This window comes from Malania oleifera, chromosome 1 (genome assembly GCF_029873635.1).
Source record: "Malania oleifera isolate guangnan ecotype guangnan chromosome 1, ASM2987363v1, whole genome shotgun sequence".
Classification (NCBI taxonomy): Eukaryota; Viridiplantae; Streptophyta; class Magnoliopsida; order Santalales; family Ximeniaceae; genus Malania; species Malania oleifera.
The window spans coordinates 112,250,160-112,274,971 of record NC_080417.1 but is presented as its reverse complement, the minus strand read 5'-3'; the positions used below and the strand labels follow the sequence as shown (position 1 = coordinate 112,274,971).

The 24,812-nt window shown below is 36.9% G+C and overlaps 1 protein-coding gene and 1 long non-coding RNA gene across 3 annotated transcripts; one reads left to right on the top strand and one right to left on the bottom strand.

Moving 5' to 3' along the window:
* The first annotated feature begins 57 nt into the window (after positions 1-57).
* LOC131144462 (uncharacterized) lies at positions 58-23,322 on the top strand. Of its 2 annotated transcripts, XM_058093144.1 has the most exons (9): positions 58-212; positions 340-540; positions 627-771; positions 1,167-1,237; positions 1,419-1,467; positions 1,553-1,626; positions 1,745-1,857; positions 22,197-22,299; positions 22,878-23,322. In XM_058093144.1, the coding sequence occupies exons 1-9, from the start codon at positions 101-103 to the stop codon at positions 22,970-22,972; spliced, it is 963 nt and encodes a 320-aa protein (XP_057949127.1). In that variant the 5' UTR covers positions 58-100; the 3' UTR covers positions 22,973-23,322. The 2 variants fall into 2 exon arrangements, with proteins under 2 accessions (XP_057949127.1, XP_057949119.1); XM_058093136.1 differs by having other exon boundaries at positions 22,197-23,322.
* Positions 10,381-22,311, bottom strand: LOC131144474 (uncharacterized). The gene is made up of 4 exons (XR_009133826.1): positions 11,927-22,311; positions 11,789-11,828; positions 11,628-11,690; positions 10,381-10,597 (listed from the first exon to the last, which is right to left on the bottom strand). It is a non-coding gene; the product is annotated as an uncharacterized LOC131144474 (long non-coding RNA).
* Positions 23,323-24,812: the final 1,490 nt, after the last annotated feature.

Sequence of the window (24,812 nt, the reverse complement as noted above, 5' to 3'; positions counted from 1 at the left end):
CTCTTTCGCTGCAATCCTCAATTCAAAAGGTCATATTCCCTCTCTGAAGGAGGAACTCCCTTGTCTGCACTGCAATTGGCGCTGCGCACAAGCTGAAGAAATGGAGAATTCGATCACGACATTCACCAAAACCCTAGCCTCCTTCTGTAATCACCTCCAAAACACCTCCAATGCTCTCAAACAATCCCTTGATCGCCGCCCAATTCCCCTCGGTTCATCTCCCTCCCTCTCTCTCTCTCTCTCTCTCTCTCTCTCTCTCTCTCTCTCTCTCTCTCTCTCTCTCTCGATTTTTCTTTCGCTTATGCATATTTTCTTCTGTATACTCAAATGTTCATATAGATTCGGCATCATCGACCTTCATACAGTGCCTCAACCGCCGCCTGTCCTCCCTCAGCGCTGACCTCAACCTACTCGACTCCATGTCGTTTGGAACCGTATCTTTCGAAGAGCTCTTGGGTCACTGCAACGAAGTTTACAAGAAAAACCAAAGCGATATTGCCCAGCTTGAAGATCGGCTCATGAGCTTTGGTTACATCCCTGGTAGGACACGTTCTAATTCTCTTTCTTTTCTTTATTTGAAAAACCATTGATTCTGTTTTACAATTCTTTTTTTGTATTACTCCTAGAACTTGACATTGATGAAAGCGAAGAAGTTTCTGGTTTATCCACTCCCCGCGGTTCGGATTTGAAAGTTGTAGGTCTGGAGGATCAATTGGACCCACCATCCACTCTTGCGGGTTCGATTATTAAGGAGTTCGAAGAGGACCATTTGTATCCTTCATTCCTTCTTTTTTTCTCAACTCTTTTTGTTCCTTTGGCCTCAACTTGCATGGATTGAATTAACCATTTTCAGATGCTGAGAAAACCGATGGAAAGGAAATTAATCAAAAAAGAAATCAGTCGCATGTAAATTGATTCTGATTTCAGAAAAAAAATAAAATGAACTTGTTTCAACTGAGTTTGAATAGATGAATTAAGCTTTGATGAAAGAGAAAAAAAAATTACGGCCTCAGTTTGCTTCTTTCTTCATTTTTTCAACCAGAGCATGGCGATGAAACAAACTTCATTGAATTATTGACAGACACCTCAACACTAGGCAGTCGGACTGATATAATGTTGTCCTATGAAAGTAGGAGTTTATTTATTTATTTCTTGACATTGTCTAGATTTGAGGAGTCGTTGAATTTACGGACTCTTGGGCTTTCGGATGCCTGTCTTGCAACTTTAGCGTCTGACGGTTGGTGATTACATTTTGTCATGGCCAAATTTGTTGTTTCATGAATCCCTTAAAATTCAATGCAATTTTTATTTGGTTTACTAGGATTAGCTCTTGCACAAATTCGTGATCTGTGCTAATGTCATTTCTCTCCTTCTCCCTCTCCCTCTCCCTCTCCCTCTCCCTCTCCCTGTGTTTGCAGCAACTGACAATACTGATAGCCCAGATATATCTTTTCAAGCAACAATGAAGTACGTTGAGGTGCTCTATCTCTTGCACATGCTTTGGCATTTTTTTCTTTCATTACATTGAATTCTTTCACTACCCCATGTTTAGGCGGTCTGTGGACAAACAACATGAGATAAGAAGGCCCCATCAATCTGCTGTGAAGAGTTTGGGAATGAATGAAGGTATAAACCATTCAGCTTTTTATTAATTATGCCCCAGAAAACCAATTTAATTGTTTCAAATCCTAGTGACACTAACATCAAAGTATACGTATCATATTGTTGATAATGAATTATATAGGGGAAGAGGGGAATGACAGGAAGTTAGTTGGAGCCCCTAGATGCATAATAAACGTATCAAAGGATGATTATGATAGTCTTCCATCTTATATGAAAAGTCTAGCATCGTGGGAGGTACTGAGATTTTCCTTCTGGTTTCTTTTGTTTAACTCTTCGCCATTTGCATATGATTCATTTGAGCAATGATGGCTGAGCAGCTGTTTATATCTGCCTATGCAACAATAAGATTCATCCTCAGATAAGTGACCTCCCTGACAATTGTTGACATAATGTGTTATAGCAAGATGAAAGTAAAATGTTATTAGGGCAATCTTGAGAATCTCTTCAAAATGTCTAATTCCTCGCGCAGTTTATTGAGGATTGTAACGTAGTTATGTAACATACTAAATGATTTTATTTGTGTTGTGATATGGATCGAATTCAAGATGCACAACGGAATAAATACAACAAGTAAATGAAATACAATTAGAACAAGAATAACAACAAGATTTACGTGATTCAGCAAAACCTACGTTCACAGAAACAATGACATACAAATTTCACTATGAAAATCACAAAGTATACAATACACTTCTCAAATGATCACTCTCCTTCTCAATACATGCCTAGAATGACATATATAACACTCTCTCGAAGGTTTCCCTCTGATCACCCAACCACCCCAATGTTCAAATTCAAAATTCAAAAAACTGCTCGCAGCCCATAACTTCTTGTCGATGAGAACAGGGGATTCGTCGACGAGACCAAGAAGATCACTTGTTGACGAATCATTCCACTCGTCGACGATCCCATTTTTCTTCTCTGGGAATCTCAAAACTCTGAACTTTTGGGCCTCTCGGGGTCTTCTCGTTGACGAGCACAGGACACTCGTTGACGAGTCCTTGCTGTCTCCTCGTCGACGATCACAGGGCACTCATCGACGAGCCCTTGCTGTGCTGCCCCTTCATGTTTTTCTTTCTTCTTTATTTATGAAATCCAAAGTATAAGAGCCACACCACAAACAACAATCTCCACCTTGGTGATTATACGCCCTTTAGGAGAATCTCGAAAAACATGTCTAACTGCTTCACTTTGAACTTGAAACGCTTGGTTGGATATGTTTCTCTTCTATTACTTGGAGACATGGAGTAAGTCCAAGCAATGCTTGAACTTCTCAGAAGTAATCGATTTTGTCAGAATATCTGCTGCATTTTCAGACGTGTGAATTTTCTCCAACACAAGCTCACCCGAAGCAATCAATTCTCGAACCTTGTGGAACCTCACATCATTGTGCTTGGTTCTAGCATCGTATATCTGATTTTTCGCCAAGTAAATGACACTCTGACTATTACAATGCAGCGCCACTCCATCTTGCTGTAACCCTAGCTCTATGACTAAACCAGTAAGCCATAAAACTTCCTTTGCAAATTCGGTAACTGTCATGTATTCCGCCTCAGTCGTGGATAATGCTACCAGAGACTGTACCATGAATCTCCAACACACCGGTCCTCCTACAAAGGTAAACACATATTTTGTTGTAGACCTTTTATTATCCATATTTTCAACATAATCAGCATCAACAAACCCCATAACTGAAGGACAATCCTGTTGCTTGCCGAACATGATGCCATATCTCGATGTACCCTGTAAGTATCTAAGTATCCATTCGACGGCTTCCCAATGTTGCCTTACTGGACTAGAAAGAAACTTACTTACCACGCTCACCGCATGAGACAAATTTGGCCTTGTACACACTATGACATACATCAAACTCCCCACAACATAGGGGACCTTAGACATTTCCCGGATTTCCTTATCTGTACTTGGGCAATTTGTAGTAGACAACTTGAAATGATTTGCTAGAAGTGTACACACCGGTCTTGCATCAGTAATGCTAAATCTCTCCAACACCTTTTGTACATAATCGCCCTAAGATAACCATAACCTCCTTGTAGTTCTGTCATGGTGAATCTCCATCCCAAGTATTTTCTTGGTTATGCCAAGATCTTTAATGTCAAATTCCTTATACAACGGGTCCTTTAACTAATTCACTTTAGTTAAATCCTTTACAACTATCAACATGTCATCGACATACAATAACAATAAAATAAGAGAACCATCCTCAAGCTTGTTTACATATACGCAGTAGTCATACTCACACCTCTTGTAGCCAATCTTGATTATGTAAGAATCAAACAGTTTATACCATTGCCTTGGAGACTGTTGCAGCCCATAAAGAGATTTCTTTAACCTGCAAACAAATTTTCTTTTCCTGGTTCAATGAATCCCTTCGGTTGTTCCATATAGATTTGTTCCTTTAAGTCACCATGAAGACACGCTGTCTTCACTTCCATTTGTTCCAAATGAAGATCATAATGGGCTATCAACCCCAACACTATTTTGATGGAAGTATGTCGGATCACTAGAAAAAAGATCTCATCATAATCTATCTCCTTCTTTTGTGAGTATTCTTTTGCCACCAACTGTGCCTTGAATTTCTTTCCTTCCTTTTCTGAAATTGTCTCCTTCCTATATACCCATTTGCAACCTATCGGTCTCTTCTCATTTGGAAGCTCCACCAAATCCTAAGTTTGGTTCTTATGTAGCGATTCCATCTCCTCAATCATCACACCCATCCACTTATCTTTCTCCTGGTCGTGCACTGTCTCTTGAAAAGTAGTTGGATCGTTGCAACTAGTAAAGAAAGCATAAGATACTAACTCTTCAAATCCATACCTTGGTGGAGGCCTAATAGTGCATTTGGATCTTCGTATAGGAATATTGTCGACTTACTGGTTTTTCGAGCTAGAGCTCCTTGCAACCATAGGACCATGATCATTTCCGTTGCCTTCAGCTTCTGACTCCACCTGCACAACATGTTCATCACTGCCCCAGCTTTTCGGCTCGTGTTTCTGTTCATCATACTCTCGAGTACGCTTTAGCATAACCTTTTCATCAAAGACTATATCCCTATTGATCACCACCTTGTTTGCCATTGGGTCCCATAGCTTGTACCCCTTCACACTCTCTAGATATCCCAAAAAGATGCAATGACGAGACTTTGGGTCAAGCCTAGATGTCTTCTCACTAGATACGTGAACATAGGCTGGACACCCGAATACCTTCAATCCAGAGTAGTCTAAAATTTCCCGTCCAAACCTCTTCTGCAACTCTACCCTCTAGTGATGCCCTTGGTGATCGGTTTATCAAAAAACAAGCGCCATACTCACTGCCTTGGCCTATAAGTTCTTCGATAGCCCTGCATTTAATCTGAGACACCGGGCCTTTTCATTAAGAGTTTGGTTCATCCGTTCTGCCACACCATTTTGCCGAGGTGTCTGAAAAACTGTAAAGTATCTCTTGATGCCCTACTACCGCACAAAACTCCATAAACCGAGGATCAGCATACTCGGTCCCATTATCCGACCTTAAGAATTTGATTCTCCTCCCTATCAGGTTTTCCACTTCAGCCTTCCAAATCTTAAACTTGACAAACATACTTGATTTGTGACGCATGAAGTAAACCCAGACCTTCTGTGAGTAATCATCAATGAAACTCACATAATACACATGTCCACCCTTTGATGTAACTCTAATTGGACCCCAAATATCTGAATGCACATAATCAAGAATATCCTTTAATCTTGTGTTTAGCTAATATGAACTTTGTCCTGTTCTGTTTTCCAAGAACACAAATCCTGCAAAATTCTAGCTGACATGATTTCAAGCCCTTTAACAAGTTCCTCTTGTGTAGTTCTTTCATGCCGTGTTCCCCTATATGCCCAAGGCGCATATGCCATAAGAAGGTCTCATCTAATTCAGCATCTATGGCTGCAGCTACACCTATAACGGTAGTTCCCTACAATGTGTAGATATTCCCATTCAGTTTCTACCCTTTTATTACAGTCAAATTACTTTTCCATACCGTCAGAATTCCACTTTTGGACTTGTAATTAAAGCCATTACAATCTAAAGTACCGAGTGATATCAAACGCTTCCTCAACTTTGGTATATGTCTTACATTACACAACGTTCTTACATCACCATTAAACATTTTTATCTTTGCATTTCTTATGCCAATAATCTTGCAAAAAGCATCATTACCCATAAGAACTGATCCAGAATTCATGAACTTGTAAGTGTTGAACCACGCCTTGATCGGAGTCATGTGGTAAGAATATGCCGAATCAAGTACCAAGAGTCCGTTAGATTATCCAACCCCACTAAAACTAATAGAACATCACCATAACTACACGCTAAACCTCCTTCTTGAACAACATTCACAGATTTTGAAGTACCCTTATGTTTCTCAGAATTTCCCTTCTTCCAATTTGAACACTTCGGTTTCACATGCCCCTTTTTACTACATTTATAACACCGGATTTCTTTCTTCTTCTTGGATTGATTTCGGAATTTCTGACTTGATCTATGTTTGGATTTTCCCTTACCTCGCTCGTTATTACCCTTTACTACAAGCCCTTCTCCTTCATCGTATATTTTCAATCTTTGATGAAAATTTAGCAAAGCACTTGGTACCTCTTCAAGATCAAGAGTTTTTTTTCCCCAAGTAAGAGTGGTTACAAGATTTTCATAGGTATGAGTTGAGGGAAAAGAGTTTAACATCAAAGTTTTGTCATCCTTATCAAACTTAACATCAACTCTCATTAAATCACTAATAATTTGATTGAAAGCATTAATGTGTTGATTTAAGTTTGATCCTTCAACCATCTTAAGCCAAAAAAAATGTTACTTAAGAAAAAGTTTATTATTGAGAAATTTGGACGTGTACTGACTCTCTAACTTTCGCCATATAGCCGCTGGAGAATCCTCCTCCATTACCCTATAGAGTACTTCGTCGGCCAAACACAAGCATATTGTAGAAGTGGTCTTTGCTTTCAAATCTACCCATATTGCCTCATCCATTCCTTCCGGTTGAGTATCAAGTAGAGCCTTAGCCATTCCTTGTTGCACAAGAATGTCATTCACTCTCCTCTGCCATAAACCAAAGTTCCCGGTTACATCAAATTTGACAATGTCAAATCTTGTATAAGACTATCCTGATGCCATAACAACAATCTCTTTGATACCAATTTGTTGTGATATGGATCGAATAATTAAGATGCACAGCGGAATAAATACAACAAGTAAATGAAACACAACCAGAATAAGAACAATAACAAGATTTACGCGGTTCGGCAAAGCCTATATCCATGGAAGTAATGACACACAAATTTCACTATGGAAATCACAAAGTACACAATACACTTCTCAAATGATCACACTCCTTCTCAATACATGCCCAAAATGACATATATAACACTCTCTCGAAGGTTTCCCTCCGATTACCCAACCACCTCAGCATTCAAATTCAAAATTCAAAAAATTGCTCACAGCCCAGAACTTCTCATCGACGAGACCAGGGGATTTGTCAACGAGACCAAGAAGAACACTCGTCGACGATCCCATTTTTTTACTCTCGGTTTCTTAGAAATTCTGAACTTTTGGGTTTCTCGGAATCTTCTCGTCGACAAGCATAGGACACTTGTTGACGAGTCCTTGCTGTCTCCTCGTCGACGATCACAGGGCACTTGTCGACGAGCCCCTACTGTGCTGCCCTTTCAGTTTTTTCTTTATTCTTTGTTTATGAAATCCAAAGTATAAGAGCCACACCACAAATGGACTCAATCCTAATTGATTTGGGAATCCTAACACCTTAAGTAAAAATCTCAACATTAAATAGAATCCCAACATTAAATAGAAAATCCCAATTGTTTTGGGAGTCTAACATATTAATTAGAAAGCCCAAATGATTTGGAAATCCTAACATTCTCATCTCCTTCAAATCAGCCTTGTCCTTAAGGTTGAGCAACAATAAACTTCGGGAATCTCTCCTCCAAGGATTGATAAGTTTCCTAAGTTGATGGTATGTGAGACTAGTGAATTAAAACTTCAGTGATGTGTTTTCTATATTTGACCATATAGCAATCCAAAATTACTTGTGGCCGCACTTGAACCTCACTAGTAGGTGCAACATCAAGCAAGTGGCGTTGCATAGTCATTTGCTTTAGATGTTCCTGGAGAGCGGTGATAGCGAAAGTATTTTTCAGCTCTAGAAATCCAACCAGAAGGGTCATCATTGCCCCATTGAGAAATTCCACCTTCATACAAGAAGGACCACGATCACGCTTTCCTTGGTAACCTCCTTTGTGCATGTAGGGCTGCTCCCTACAATTACTTGAAGTGGAGGCATCATTTTCTCTCTTTTATGGGAAGATGTAATGAGTAGTTTAGAGAGCGATTCTTGGATCTCTTTAAATTTATGCTTAAACATATTACTAAGTTCAACCATTAGGTTAGCTTCCATATGAGACTGCTGAGTCATAGCGTATAAGTGAAAATCAAGCATTCCAAGCTTGATTTTGTTGGTGGGTAACAACATCCACAAGAATGCTGACTCTGATACCAAATGATAAGGCCTTAGGGTTTTACCATAGAGAAGGTGAGGAAATTAAAAGAAAGGAAAATAGAAAGAGAAAATAGGGTTGATTTCTTCAAGAGATCTGCTTCCAAATTAGCCAAAAGCTATGAATTATGTTATTGCTTGAATAAAAAAGCCTCATAGGGATACATATATAGGATAGGGAATCCTACTCTAGTTAGGAATGTAAAATATCCAAATCCAAGTCAACAGACTCAATTCTAATTGATTTGGGAATCCTAACATATTAAGTAAAAATCCCAACATTAAATAGAAAATCCCAATTTTTGGGAATCTTAACATATTAATTAAAAATACCAATTGATTAGAGAATCCTAACAAAGAACACAATGAATTTATGTGGTTCGACAGTGTACCTACGTTCATGGAGCCCTTATATAATTTCCACTATCTCATAAAACGAAAACTACCATAAGGTTTCAACCCTTGGCTACAAATATGTATATATATCCCATGTAAAAATGCCAAAATGCCCTTATATGACAATACACACTATACCCTGATTCAAATATATTGTATTGTACCGTTCAAGCCCCCCATCCTTCACAAAAAAACCTCTCATTTGTAATATACTTCAAGTGGGTAAAACCTTTTGAAGATGAGCTATAACTCAACAATAGTAAAACTTGGGAAGTTCTTAATTTGAAGTGTATTTCATGCTGCTTCGAGGCAAAAGTTGGACCTTGAGGTGAATTTTGAAGAGTGAATTAATCCCTGTGGGGAGTGTGCGGATGGCAAGCAGTTGACTTGTCTTTTGGATTGTAGGGTGGGATTGTTTCTTTATAGCCAAGTTCTAGGAAAAAGGAGTTTAGCTGTCGTGGGGAAATTTGAGAAGCTTGGAAGCTGGAAGAGGAGTTATTTGTCTAGATGTAGAGTGACTTTATATAAAGTGTATACCCCCAAATCTCTTTATATATTATTTATCTCTCTCTTTCTTATCCATGCTTGGCAGTAAGTAGATCAAAAAATTTGCATAAACTGTTTTTATGGTATGAAATGAGACGAGTTTAAATATTGTTTCACTGGTCTGGGCATTAAATTTTTAAAAAATATTATTCTTATGGTTATTATTGTTGTTATTATTACTATTGTTTAGAGAATCCTAACAAAGAACACAATGTATTTATGTGGTTCGACAGTGTACCTACGTTCATGGAGCCCCTATATAATTTCCACTATCTCATAAAACGAAAACTACCATAAGGTTTCAACCCTTGGCTACAAATATGTATATATATCCCATGTAAAAATGCCAAAATGCCCTTATATGACAATACACACTATACCCTGATTCAAATATATTGTATTGTACCGTTCAAGCCCCCCATCCTTCACAAAAAAACCTCTCATTTGTAATATACTTCAAGTGGGTAAAACCTTTTGAAGATGAGCTATAACTCAACAATAGTAAAACTTGGGAAGTTCTTAATTTGAAGTGTATTTCATGCTGCTTCGAGGCAAAAGTTGGACCTTGAGGTGAATTTTGAAGAGTGAGTTAATCCCTATGGGGAGTGTGCGGATGGCAAGCGGTTGACTTGTCTTTTGGATTGTAGGGTGGGATTGTTTCTTTATAGCCAAGTTCTAGGAAAAAGGAGTTTGGCTGTTGTGGGGAAATTTGAGAAGCTTGGAAGCTGGAAGAGGAGTTATTTGTCTAGATGTAGAGTGACTTTATATAAAGTGTATACCCCCGAATCTCTTTATATATTATTTATCTCTCTCTTTCTTATCCATGCTTGGCAGTAAGTAGATCAGAAAATTTGCATAAACTGTTTTTATGGTATGAAATGAGACGAGTTTAAATATTGTTTCACTGGTCTGGGCATTAAATTTTTTAAAAATATTATTCTTATTGTTATTATTGTTGTTATTATTACTATTGTTTTTATGATAATAACTAATAACAGTTATTATTTTATTGTTATCATTATTAATATAGTTATAATTATTGTTGTTATTATTGTATCTAGTTATTTTTATATAAAACTTGTTAATTTATTATTATTATTGTCACGACCTGCTTAATTTCCACATTTTTTTTTAATAATAATATCATCATAAAATCAATACCACACATCTCACATTCCAACTCAGTAGGTCACAATCCTCTTGGACCTGTGGGTACCAGGGATACATTAGAACATACAGCAGAAGCCTACGCAGCAGAAAATGTACAATCATAGTCATATCATCATATCATACATAACAATGTACCAGAGTTATTACAATCACTGTACTTCCATATATCATCCCAAAAAATGAAATCCAGGGACAATTCCCACAAAACCATACTATTCCTACCAAAAACTTACCCTTCAAAAAGGGCAGATAAACCACTCTAAATCAGGGGGGCTTTTCCCGCTCTCCTATCAGGGGCTCCTGAAAAGTTTATAAGATTTAGGGGTGAGACACCTTTCAGTAAGGGAAATAAACTAATACTAGTGTGTGGCAACATGATTATTTTTTCTTCAACATATATCATACATAACATGTTTAGTACTGTTTATCAAATCTGGGAAAACATATATACACCATAAAAAATAGCAGAACATACTGCATTTTTCATAATCATATTTCATCTCATATAATAATAATAATATAAAACATTCTTGGTAGGTTAACTGGCTGTTGTCGCGTATTACCCCCACATGACTGGGTTGTGTGGCCCGAAAGCGGGACCTGACAATGGTTGGCCGACCACTGCCAAGTCAAACAGTAGTCTGTAGGTCCGATGGGTATACCCAGATTGGTCCGTACACTAGGGGCGATAACAGCACACTTCTTGAAAATAATCACATCGACCATACAATCTCACACCACTCCGTACAACGACGTTACACATATCATGATCACAAAGACCATGGACACAAAGCAACGGTACCGTGCAAGTGCTAGCCTAGATCAAACCAACCAGGTTCTGATATCATATACATATACTAAAATTGTGATACATGGATAATTCATATCATTAATTATCAAATCATTCATATCATTTTTCACATATACATATATCATGAAAATCATCGGCCCGTACGCCGGTATTTCACATTTTATCATAGTTCGGCTAGTACGCCGGCAAATCACATAGCACAGCTCATACGCTGGTAAATCACATAGCTTGGCCAGTACGCCGGCAAATCACATATATATATAAATATCTCGGCTCGTACGCCGGTTTTCCATAATAGAAATCCATATCATTCCCATTCCCAGAAAACAGTATTTCACAACATTTTTTTACTCATGCCACACTGAACAAATTTTCCACGTATTCAACATATCATCATTTAAACAGTATTTTCCAAATATAAATCATATATATAAATATATTTATTTTCCCTGAAACCAGATGCTACATATATATACATGCATTTTCTTAAAACAAAATTAGCTTAGTTTATCCCCTTACCTGATTCCTGAAAAGTCCCTAAGAAAATCTTCCCCGTACCCACAGGGTTCTCAACTCAACACCCTGAAAATGAAAACTCGCAGAATTAAAATTCAGTATTTTTACGCACATATCACTTTCTTCAACTGTCAAAAATCCGAATATTGAATATAAAACCTTACCTCAATTTAGGGATGATTTCCAACTTCCCAATCAACACCCCTGGAAACAAAAACTCTTAGTATTAAACTTTAATATTTCAACGCGTATATCACTTTCTTCAACTGTTAAAAATTCAAATATTGAGTATAAAGTCTTACCCTGGATTTGGGATGAAATCCAACTTCGTTTCCCTGACGATCCGCTCCGGTAGATTTGCAGAGAACTTCACCAGGAGCGTCGTGGTGACTTCAGTTTGTCGATCCGGCGTAAAATTGGTCCGGAATCGGAGAGAGAGAGAGAGAGAGAGAGAGAGAGAGAGAGAGAGAGAGAGAGAGTTGTAGGAGAGAGAGAGAGAACACACCAAAATCAAAGCAAGCTTCCTGGAGAAGCTTGCACAATTTTATATATATATATATATATAATAATATCATATTAACTTGCTAATTAAAGCAAAGCTTCTTGAAGAAGCTTGTACACTTTATATATATATATATACCTTTAACTTATATATATATTAAATGTATATCATAATAACTTACTTATATATATACATATATATATATATATACATATATATTTTTCCTTATCATACTATTCATTTTACTTGTTAATTTAATTAATTTATTTTATTTTATTATTATTTATTTATCATTATTCTTTTTAAATTTTATTTTTTTCCCGATTACTACAATTATTAGAAAAAATAATAATGAATGATTTTTTTTTTTTTTTTTGTTAAAGCTTGATGCATATTGTTGGTACACAACCTAACAACTTAAGTTTTTAGGTAAAGTGGTAATCTAACATTATTGTTGGGATTTTATTTTTATCTTTCAATAATGAAAATAATTTATTATTGTTGTTGTCGTTGTTATTGTTGTTTTATTATTTTTGTTATTATAATAATATTGTTATAAAAGATGTAGAAAAATAAATAAATAGAGACGAGATAGAAATTTACGTGGTTCGGCTATGCTTACTCCACGAACGGATGAGATCAAAACTTCACTATCACAGGAGGAATTACAATATGATATGGAACCGACCTTATACAAGATATCTCTATTTTCTCTTTATCTCTCATCTTCTTTCTATATACCCCATGGTTTTAAATCACAGTAGCGGGTAGCGTAACGTAACGGTAATAGGTGTAACGGGAAGCAGGAGTAGCGGATGTTACATAACGAGAAGCGGGTGTAACAGCTATGAATTTTTTTGAAGCACGCACAGCCTTGTGCATATTAGCGTACTTGCATGTTTTAAGCTTTTGGCCATTCTTAGAAAGTGTTTTAGTGTATTTTGGGCCCTTTAGTTCGAGTAACTAAGTTATTTGGTAAGGGCAACAAGTTTACATTTGTTTTAAACCATCATTGATAGAAAATTACGTGTGTGCGCATATTTATACTTCTCATTGTTTTTATCTGTGATAAATTCTTATGTGTGCTAAATGAATTAATAAAATAAAATACATTATACACTCCATTAATCTATTAGACACATAAGACATACGAATAATATAAATATAAAATAGCTAGAAAAGAAAGAAGGTTGAAGTTGAAAAATAAAGAACATAAATATCACATTACTAATATTATTAAAAAAAAAATTCCTAACAAGTTAGTATTTTGAAATTGTTAATTAATGCATCTATTGTGAGTATTTAAAGAAAAAGTAAATTTTGTATCATTGTCATCCTCATTATAATCTTTTCCCCATCTTGCCACTTGGTATATTGAGAATGATATATGAAAGAGAGAGAAAAAGTGAGAAGAAAAAGTAAAAAATAAAATTTTTTTTGGGTGTAACAGTCCTGTAGCGGTTACGTAGCGGCCGCAGTGGCCTTTAAGTAACGGTCGCGGTCCGTAATGGCCGCTACGGCCGTGATTTTTCTTCCCACCGATTTCGCAGTGTGTAATGGTATCCGTAACCCAAAAAACCTTTATGTAACAGCGTGACGTAATGGTCGCGGCCTTTATTTAAAACCATGATATACCCTACTTACTTTAAGCACGCAAGTGAGTATTCAATCATTCAATGTTTATACAAGCATGCAAAGATATATTTTCCAAATGTGAGGGGTAGGGGGCCTTTTTATAGGGCAATAGAAGGGAGTAGGTTGTGCGCCTTGCCCACAAAGGCCAGGCCCGAAGGATGCACCCACAGCACACCGATCCATCCCCCACCTGATATTGTCCGCTTTGGGGCTTCAGGACCCTCACGGTTTTAAAACGTGTCAAGTGGTTTGAGAGATGACCAACTTATGAGGCAGAGCCCCCTATGAAATCCCAACCGACGTGGGATTGTTTTACAACACTCCCCCTTAATCCCACATGCGGCCACTGACCTGCATGGGCCACCAAGAAGGGAGCAGACTGTACGCCTTGCCCACAAAGGTCAAGCCCGAGGGATGCACCCACAGCGCACCGGTCCACCCCCCCCACCCCAACTTGATATTGTCCGCTTTGGGCCTTCAGGACCCTCATAGTTTTAAAACGCTTCAAGTGATTTGGGAGACCACCAACTTATGAGGCAGAGCTCCTAGGAACTCCCAACCGATGTGGGATTGTTTTACAATAAATAATTTGTTTATTGTTATTATTGTAATTATAATTATACTTGTTGCTATTATTTTTTAATAATTTTTATAATAATAATTATTTTTATTATTGTAGTGACAATTTGAGAGACTATCAACTTGGAATCTAGTGTTTATTGGAGGTTATAATTGTCTTTCAAAAAAGAGCCAGGAATGGAGTTGTAGTTCATACTTACAAGACAAGATTCTATTAAATTGGGAAATCAGCACTATTTATGCAAATCAAACATGGAATAGGAATGAGGGTCAAAATTTCATTCTAGCCTTGATTCTATAGACCAAACAAGTGGTAACCTTCAATAAAACAGTGCTCCCCCCACAACCGCTCATAATTTCCATACCTAAATCTAAAATTTTATTTTAAAAGAAAAAGGAGATGCATTAGATAAAGAGAACAGAAGTTACAACAAGTGCCAAAGAATAAAAATTAAAAATTAAAAAAAAAAAAAAAAAAAACAGAACCAAAACAATGAAATAAAAGCTAAACAATATTAACAAAGAAAATCCCTCTTCAATCCCTTTCCGTTATTCATCATGCACTTTAAATTTGCTAATTCCTTAGGATCCTTCTTCACTTTATTCTTGCCACCATCCAGATGCACTTCATCCTCTTGGATTAGGTAACTTTAGTTCTATCTAATCCATTAATCTTGAGCTTCTAAATGCTTCTAGTAATCTCCTCCATAAGTGGAGGCAGAATTTCATCCTTGAATTGTTGTTTATTAACCGTACCACCATCTTAAAAAATAGAAACCTCATTCAATCCTTCCAACGGGATGGATGTGCATATGTAAATCTCCCAAGTGCATCAAAAAAGTTAGAAACATATTCATATTATTGCCAAGTCTCATCCAAAAGCAACCCCCCATCACAATCAAACTTATTAAGGTCTTCACTAATCTTAAAAAATAGAAACCTCATTCAATCCTTCCAACAGGATGGATGTGCATATGTAAATCTCCCAAGTGCATCAAAAAAGTTAGAAACATATTCATATTATTGTCAAGTCTCATCCAAAAGCAAGCCCCCATCACAATCAAACTTATTAAGGTCTTCACTATCTTTATCCAAGAGGTCCATCCCATTTATTTATCTCCTTTCCTTTGCCATCACTAGATACACCCTTCTAAGCATATAGAAGTGGCCACTCTCATGATTTAAGGGTAGCTTTTTAACTCCCATATACTCCCCCATATGAAGGAACTATCAATTGCATGATATTCTTATATTTACAAACCTCTTTGGTTCTAAGGTAAGGGACTATGTTTTTTAACTGTAAAAAACTCATTATGTTAGTTTTGGTGTATTCCCAAGAGGAGTGGTGAATTGGAATTTTAAAATTTATCTCCTAGATTAAACGAGGTAGCCGTATAACACAACTTAGGGTCTTTCTAATCATACACCAATTGCGCAGATAATGATATGCGGAAATTGGATCATGCGCGACATTCACAATATAACATACATATGCGGTAAATAAATTACGAAAAAATAAAATACACACACGATATGTTATATGGGTTCAGCCAACTATGCCTATGTCCCCGCCTCTAGTTCGCAAGCTCGAGGATTCCACTAATGCTCACTTAACGAGTGGAGCGACACTAGTTACAAGCAGGTCAAATTAACACAGGACTGACCTCAACCTTTACAAATTCTCCTTGCGGGGCGGAAAAGGCCCTAGGTCAAATTCACAAGGCTAACCCCAACCTGATCCTTCCGGGTTAGATTAAACCCCCTCAGGCCATGCTTGAAATTACAACCAATAAACTTTTTGTACAAACCAAACCGGGTACAGTGATTGTGCTTCTCAATCAAGTAGATATGTACCAATTACAATCAATCAATGCACATCAATGATATAGGAATTATAAGCTCAGTGATGTAAATGTGTGCAATCAACACTCAGTCTAATGATTATTCTCAAGCAAGCACTAGAGTGTTTCAATAAGCTAATCTTTGAAACTATAAACCAAAGTATATCTCAATCACAAATTAGGGTTTCAAAGATTTCCAACAATAGTAATCAAAATATCTCTAAAAATATTTTCTCAAAATTCTAGCACAAAGAGATATTTGAAATATAAGCTTGTCAAAAATATTTTTATCATAATCAAAATACAAGCCTTGGAGTCTTGCAATGCAAATGCCAAGCCTCACAAGCTTCAAAGTTTTCCCCACACAATGAGGTTATTAAATAAACTGGGGGGAAAAACTATAAGCTAAAACTCTCAATAAAAATCAATCAAGCAATAAATCAAAGAGAGTTTTTAGTAAGTAGGAATATTGTAGAATCACTCAAGAATAATCTCACACTATAAGATTTTTCAAATGAATGAGCAAAGGAAGAGTATTTGGCTTAGTATGAGAAGATAGAACTCTCAAAATTTCAGAGGAAATTTCCCTAATCTAAATCCCTAGTCTTATTTTAATTTTTGCAAATGATCACATATATATAGCCTTACTCAAAAATTTAACCGTTAGGACACAAAGGGTATCATTAAATTTGTTTAATGAATTTTAAAACCAATTTACCCTTAATTAACTGCAATTACCCGCGATAAAAATTGTGCAACCCGAGAGTTTCGGTTGGCCGAGCCCAAGGTTCAGTCCCCCGAACAAACACAATGGAAAAAGCGAGTTTTCCATGTTCGGGTGCCCGAATTTATATTCGAGTGGCTGAACTAAGGCGATTTTCCTACTGTCTGCGGTTTGGGTGCTCGGTCCAACATTCAGTTAATTGAACTCACAAGTTCGGTCGCACGGGTTGGTGAAACGTACCCTGACACAGGTTCGGTCGCCCGAGGTGTTTTGAACACCAAGGGTTCGGTCGTCCGACCTCTCACAGTGATTGTTATTTTAAGCCCAATTTGCCTCAGTTAATTCCCCTGATATTTTAAGTGATATTGGGGACTTTCTTATGTGCAAGTGCTGGGACCTAGAGTCTTTCTAAGGCCTTTTTAAAGACGCCAAAAACCTGGCGTCGGTCGACCGAATCCCTAAGGTGTCTCTAAGGTCTTGAGTTTATAGTCCTACATACATGATATGCAAATTATTTGCAGACCCAACGAAATGAAATATAGATTACAATAATTAAAAACATTTCGGGTCTTCACTTTTCTTTAGGTTGTCGCATGCTATTATATGAACTTGCCATTAAGAACTTGCACACAAACTTGACAACTATTAAATGCCAGAGTATTTGTTATTATCAAAATTGGGAATGACCCATAGGGTCAACACATTATATTTTATGTGAAATAAGAGTGAATGTGAGCATTGCAGTGGCCTTTTGGAGGCTACTTTGGGCCTCCCAAGAATTGCCTTTTTATGATTGCAGGGGTAGTAGATGGTTGGTGATCGAAATAAGGATTAGAGTTCAAGTTGGACTAGTGTTTGCTTTAATAGATTGGCACCATTTGTGAGAACCAATTTCCCAAAAATATAATGGCATCCATATTGTTGCTGGCTCCAAATGCATAAAATCTTGTTAAAATAATTCGTATGAGCTCAAATGAGAAAATGGCAAAGTCCAAATAAACTTCAAATCAAATAAAAGCTCGGCCAAAAATTAAAGCCCAATGGGAAAATGGCATAGAGCTCGGAGAAAGCCCAAATAGCATAAAAGCTTTGGCAAAAATTCTTAAGGGCTCTAAGCATGAAATGGAAAGAAGGGAAGCCTAAAAGCTTGGGGCCTTGAGAAAGCCCAATTGCATAAAAGTTTGGCAAAATTCTTGAAGGCTACGAGCTCAGAATGAGAAAAGGGCATAGTCGCATAAAGCCAAAAAAAGAGGCCCTAGTTGTATAAAAGTTGGCAAAAATCCCCTATGATTGCAAGCTTGAAATGGAATAAGGGCATAGAGCCCTAGAAATGTCCCATTTGCATAAAACCTTTGGCAAAAATTCCCAAGGGTTATGAGCTCGAAATGGGATAGGGCCTAGAGCTTGGAAAAAGCCTTAATTGTGTAAAAAATTAGGCAAAAATTCCCAAAACCTACAAGCCTGAATTAAAGGAAAATGGCATAGAGCCTAGAAAAAGTTGCAATTGCATAAAAGCTTGGGCAAGATTTCTTGTAGGCTATGAACCTGTAATAGGAAAATGGCATAAAGCTCAAAGAAAAAAAAAGCTATGCCCAAGGCAAAAAGTCACCTTGGCCTTGAAGGTAGAAAGAATATAGGGAAAATAACCTCCAAGTAAAATAGTGTCACCACATCAGCCCATGACTTCCATAACTAAATCTAAATGGAGATTAGGAAAGTGGACAACACTTCCATGATATATGGGTAATATTTTAACTCCCATATGCTTTCTCATTTGAAGGAGCTACCCATTGCATGATCTTCATCTATTTAAAGGCCTCCTTGGCTCTAAGGTAAGGGACTCTCTTTTCAAACTCCAAAGGAATCATTGCATTCTATGTGAATGAGAGGTAATTAAAGCAATAGAGAGGTCCACTAGAGACTATTTCAAGCCTCCTAAGAATTTTTCTATTTTGTGATTGCGTGGTACCAAATGGTTGTGCTGATTGTTTATTTAAGGACTCGTTCTTGCATCAACAATGCCATTAAGAAATATGATGTTATGTATGGATAGCGAACTTTCAATGATGGAAACATGGAGGGTTTGTGCTCTAACCTTTTGTTTTTTTTGTTTTTTTTTGGGTTCCTTGGGAGGCAATTTGTGGCAGATTTTGACCGTAACAATCTCAAGAGAAAGGGAGGGGTTGGTTTAATGGATGATTGGTTTGTTAGGATTGGGTGAGTCTTCGTGGATGGGCTTGATATACATACGTGAGCACCAACTTGCCCCAAAAGCTTAAGCCTCTATCTTGGGCTCAACCATGTATAAACACCCATCCTTCACTCTATTTTTCTAATGTTGAACAAACTTATTAGTGGAATTTTCAATAATCTCCCCCTCGCTTGTGATTTCTAGCCACTCCCCCTTAAATGGAATACATTACTCAACCATGGGAAAGGGCACGAAACTAGGGGAGTTTGCTCATGATTGATCCATGGGAGTTCACTCATCACCGATCCTCTTCCATGTGTTTACATCTATAAGAACACTCAACCCAATTCAAACTCTCCCCTTTGAGCGAAAACTGTTTCCTTTGTGAGAGCAAACCCATTCTTCAACAATTGCTTAAGTAACCTTACTCTCGCACCTTACATGCCTTAGATTGCATTCCACGTGCCTTCAAACCAATCCTACCTCCCACATCTTGACCCTATTCAAATCCATTTACCAGACCTAGATGATGCTTATTGGCCTCGGTCATACACTTGGTTTAATACCATTTATTAGTTTCGAGGAGTTCTTTTTCGAGCTTTATATACATGGATTAGCACCAAGTTGACCCAAAAACTTAAACCTATTGAATCTTAGCTCCTAGGCCTAACAATGCATATAAACACCCATCCTCCACTTAATTTTCTGATGTGAAACAACTCACAAGTGAATTTCCAACACGGTTAATAGACGTTACTTGTGTATAAGTTCGTTTGAAAAAGTTTACCATTTGCTATAGATATATTTTTGGGATTTAGCTTATTCAACAATGGGATCTGCTGCTGTTGTGGCATGAGCTAAAGTAGGGAGTTCATAATTGTACAGAAATTAAAAAAAAAAGAAGAGAAAATGAGAACAAAATTATACAATAATAAAAAAAATATTACAGTCTTGTAGCGGCCATATAGGTCTCGCAATGGCCATTATGTTGCGGTGGCGGTCCATAACAACCTTTATCTGTGATTTTCATTCCCATTGTTTAGCAGTGTATAATGATACTGAGACCTCAAAAATCTGCTGCGCAATGGGCATTATAGTCATTGCTGCTATTTAAAACCATAATAGAAGACCTGGAAGAATTCATGAGAATATATATACTATATTTTTTGATTATTTGTCACGTAAATGAATTTTGTACTTGGAACAGAATACCCTTGGTGCCTTATTTAATACAGTTTATCCTTTTTTTTTTTTTTACTTATAAAGAGAGGGCAACTTGGTGAATTTTTTGGAATATTTAAAATCCACCTTCTGCTAACTGATTCCCAGGGTTTGTCTTCAAGTCACTTCCACTGCTTCTTTTAGGTTTGGAAATGAGTTGGATCAAAGTAATTATGGTTGTGGGTGCTCCTAAGCTCTTAAAAATCTTTATAGGAGAGAAATATATTTGTCTTTTTTGTTTCTTTTAATTGAGGAAAATAAAATTTTTAATCAGCATTCATTATCACATTTTCGATGTTTTTGGAGGCCATCATCACCATTATGTCAATATTACTGCTTGCATGTTTCGATGAGCAAAAAAGAATATGGCATTATACACACTCCTCACAGGGTATCAAAGTAGGAGGGGTGAGCTTTAGGATGAGAATGCCAAGCCGTCAACCTAAAAGTCCTGGGTTTGATCGCTCGAGGAATCAAACTGTATTTTTATTTGGACAGTTTGGCGAGTGGTTGGTTCACTATGTCTAGTGTATACTCTAGTTCGCATCGTCCGCACAAATATGTGCGCGCCCGTGACGTGGGCTGTAGGGCACTAGTGGCTCATTTAGTTGGCGCACAAGCACTTAAAACTTTGCATGCTTGCATCGTTGCGAAATCGTGATCATTGATCATGATCGGATGACTTAAAATTAATCTTATATTTCTTATAAGATCAAGTGGTGCAATCTGAACCATATAAATAATCTAATGGTCAGATTTTAATCTGGCAAGTGGCAGTTAATTAAACAATTATTTAACTGATTGTTTAAATTTGAATAGATGTAACTGTTTATTCAAATAACCACCTTTGTAGCTATTGGGAATATGCATAATTTTGTCTATTTAAAGACAGAATTAACTCCAAAAATCTTACAAAAATATTTAATCATTCTCTCCTCTTTCTCTCATAAGGCTTTCACAAATTATATCTTCTTTAATTTTGGGTTCTGTATTCTGTAGAAATAGAATTTTAGAAATTTGTTCAGATTCTTTTAAGGGTGTTTGTAATTAGTTTTTCGTTTGTGTATAACGCAAACTGATCAGATTATATTTCAAGCTTCATTGTATCCTGGAAACGTATTTGTTGACTCAATTCACACCGATTTGGTGGGGGCAAATAACGTTTTAAGGAAAACGACATTGTAACGTGTCTTGAAACATTTTCTGTTTTGCAACATTTTCTCTATTTATTTTTTAACATATATTGAGAGGAGAGATGATGTTACAAACAAGTAACGAGAATGACGCTTATGGCAAGTGAAGGAGCTTTGGTAGCAAGAGGGAATCCATAGTCTAGGGGTGATGAGAGAAATGGAGAGAGTTGTCCCTCTAGGTTGGCCAATGAGAAAGGAGCTGGTTGAATAGTGACACATAGCTAGGGTTTAGGAAGCAATGGACGTGTGTTGCAAATGACATGTGGCATATGCATGAGCAGCCTAATGAAGGATTTAGGAGTGTCGGATTTCCATTATTGACTCCTGATTTGAGTCAATCAAGCCAAAACCCACAAACCATTTTAGGATTGGTTGGAGATCTTGCCATGGAACCTATGACTAATATGAGCACCCATCCAATCAATAATTGAATAATAATTACGTGAATGCAAGCCTAGTGTTGGGATAAATTCAAGACTGGGGCAATCATATATGATAAATTGAGGCATCTACAAGTTCTCAGGGGATATAAATTTGTAAGCTCAATTATGTGCTTACCCTTTAGTTGATAATTTCAGTTGAAAGATCCAGCTTTGGGTTCAGTTAACTAAGAAATCAGCTATCCTATTTTCATTTGTTTAAGCTTTTTTTGTTATCGTTAATTTGTTCAAGCATTACTTTTGCAGGATTTGCTTACTGCTGTTGAGAAGATGAACTCAAACCTAGGCAAGAAAGGGAAAACAAGAGGCAACTCATTCCAACAAGATGAGCTTGCATCATTGGACTTGGGTATGTGTTTTTGCAGCGTTTCTTTCATGAGTTTTCAAAACCTTCTGAAGCAGGAAAGAAAAAATGAAGTCGGTAGTCATGTTACAACCAGGCGCTGGTTTTGCTTGTTTAGCATCAGATTAAAGCAAAAATTTGTAGCTGGTAATTAATGCCTGACTCTGTCTAGGATACACATTTGCGAGAGAGGAATCTCTCACCAGGAGTGGAACTGGTATCCTAGCACCAAGAAATAATGTTAATGACACCAATGTTTGGATCAGGAAATCCTGAGCTGTGACTTACCATCAGCAAAGCTGGATTTGTGAAGCTTCTATGAGGCCTTGGATGGTTGTGTGCACATGAGTCTGTTGTAGACTGTTACAAACAGAAGCGTGTTTAGTTAATTAGGTCCTCCCGAGCTCTTCTTCATCTTGCTGATGCAATGAAATTGGTCCATCTGAATTGTGTGGATCCCTCTTTGTTGGCTTCGTGCATTGTGAGCCTCATCACCATGGATCAATTTTATTGACGGGCAAGGTGGAGGAGCTGATCTTCTGGGAAGAATTAATTTCTGTTTTTTACTGGATTCGTTGTTGCAGGGGCTAAAGGAAGGTCTTATCTGCTGCTGCTATTGCGAATGAATCGGTTGGCTGTTGAGACTGTTGAGGGTCTAATAGCGTACAGGGTCCTCTAGATGAGATGAGAACAAGAGACCTGGTTGTCCCATCCCTTTTCCACAATTTTATTCACCTGAATCATTCAAAACTTGACAATGCCCGCAGGATAAAAAATTTTGCCGGCCTACTCATTCATGAAAGCCTGTGTCCAAGTGTTACTGTATTATTTTGATGTATAATACATATATATATATATGGCTTGTGCGGTGTTCTCTATTCTATTTTCTTATTTTAATTTGATTAATCAATATCAAAGTAAATGACAAAAAAATCCTACAAGCCTAATATGTATTAGAAATATATAAGGTTTTGTACATTTACATTTGTGCCCTTTTGCACAAAGGAATGAGAAAGAAGTTTCGAGAAATAGTGAGTTAGGGATTGAGAGATCATTTTCTTTATTATCTATATGTTTTTGTAAATGTATAAGTGCAGAAGTATTTATATGTACTCAATACAAATGTAAATGCACAAAAATTTATATATTTTTAATAGTCCTCAAGATGGAGTGTATATATTTAGCATACCCATCTTGTTAAGTAAAGAAAGAAATTGATTAGATTCAAGTGCTTTGGTAAAGATGTCATTGAGTTGAGAATGAGAAGCAATATGAAATGTTTTGATCATATTGACTTACAACTGTTCCCTCACAATATGGTAGTCTGTTTCGATGTGTTTTGTTCATTCATGAAATAAGGGATTGGCAGCATTATGAAGAGTTACTTTGCTATCACAAAATACTAGTGATGGCTTTGAATGTTGAATTTGAAAATCTTTCAACAAGGAAACCAATCAAGATATCTCACAGGTGGTAGAGGCCATAGCCCTATACTTTGCTTCAGTTGAGGATTTTGAGACAATTTTTGGCTTCTTGCACTTCCAAGAAATTAAAGAATCTCTAAGAAAGACAAAAAACTGTAATTGATCTTCTAGTATCCACGCCCATACTAGTCCAAATCACAAAAGGTCTTGAGGTGAAAATTAGAAATAGCAGGAAAGAAAAGACCCTGTCCAGGTGCACCCTTCAAGTACTTAAGTACTCTGTGTATTGCATCTAAATGTGATTGCCTTGGTTTGTTCATATATTGACTCAAAAATTGCATAGAGTAAGAAATATCTAGGCGTGATATAGTGAGGTAAATGAGTCTTCCAATCAAAACTTTGCATTTTGTTCCATAGGAAATGCCACTAATTTGGCAACCAAGAAACCTAAATCTTGTAAGATATCCAAAGCATGTTTTATTTGGCACAATGTAATGCCTTTGGAAGATCTAGCAACTTCCAATCCAAGGAAATACTTCAAATTTCCCAAATCTTTAATTCTAAATTTGTTATCCATAAATGTTTTCAGTTCAGAAATTGAATTCAAATCATTGCTAGCCAGAATTATATCATCGATATAAACTAGCAATACAATAAAAGAACCATTTTATGATTTGACAAACAATGAATGTTTGACTTTGCTTGCTGAAAACCATAAGCAATAATGGTAGTAGACAATTTTAAAAAATTATTGTCTAGAAGCTTGTTGTAGCCCATAAAGAGACTTTTGTAATTTACAGACTTTAGAGTCCCCCTGCTGTGGATATCCAGGTTGAATGGCCATGTAAACTTCCTCATTTAAATCTCTATGTAGGAAAGCATTATTTACATCTAATTAATGTAAATGCCAATTTTTGGCAGCTGCTATTGCCAACAAACATCTCATTGTGGTCATCTTAGCAACTGGAGAAAGTCTCCTAAAAATCAAGACCCCCAATTTGGTTGTACCCCTTAGCAACCAAACGAGTTTTGTACCTTTCAATGGTACCATCAGCTTTGTACTTAACTCTGTAAACCCACTTACAACCTATTGGT

Bases quoted from the DNA above. Each gene is read 5' to 3' on its own strand.
- LOC131144462 (XM_058093136.1), top strand. From the start codon at position 101: ATGGAGAATTCGATCACGACATTCACCAAAACCCTAGCCTCCTTCTGT. The intron at 772-1,166 runs GTATCCTTCATT...GACATTGTCTAG, and splicing joins GAGTTCGAAGAGGACCATTT to ATTTGAGGAGTCGTTGAATT. The intron at 1,627-1,744 runs GTATAAACCATT...TGAATTATATAG, and splicing joins GAGTTTGGGAATGAATGAAG to GGGAAGAGGGGAATGACAGG.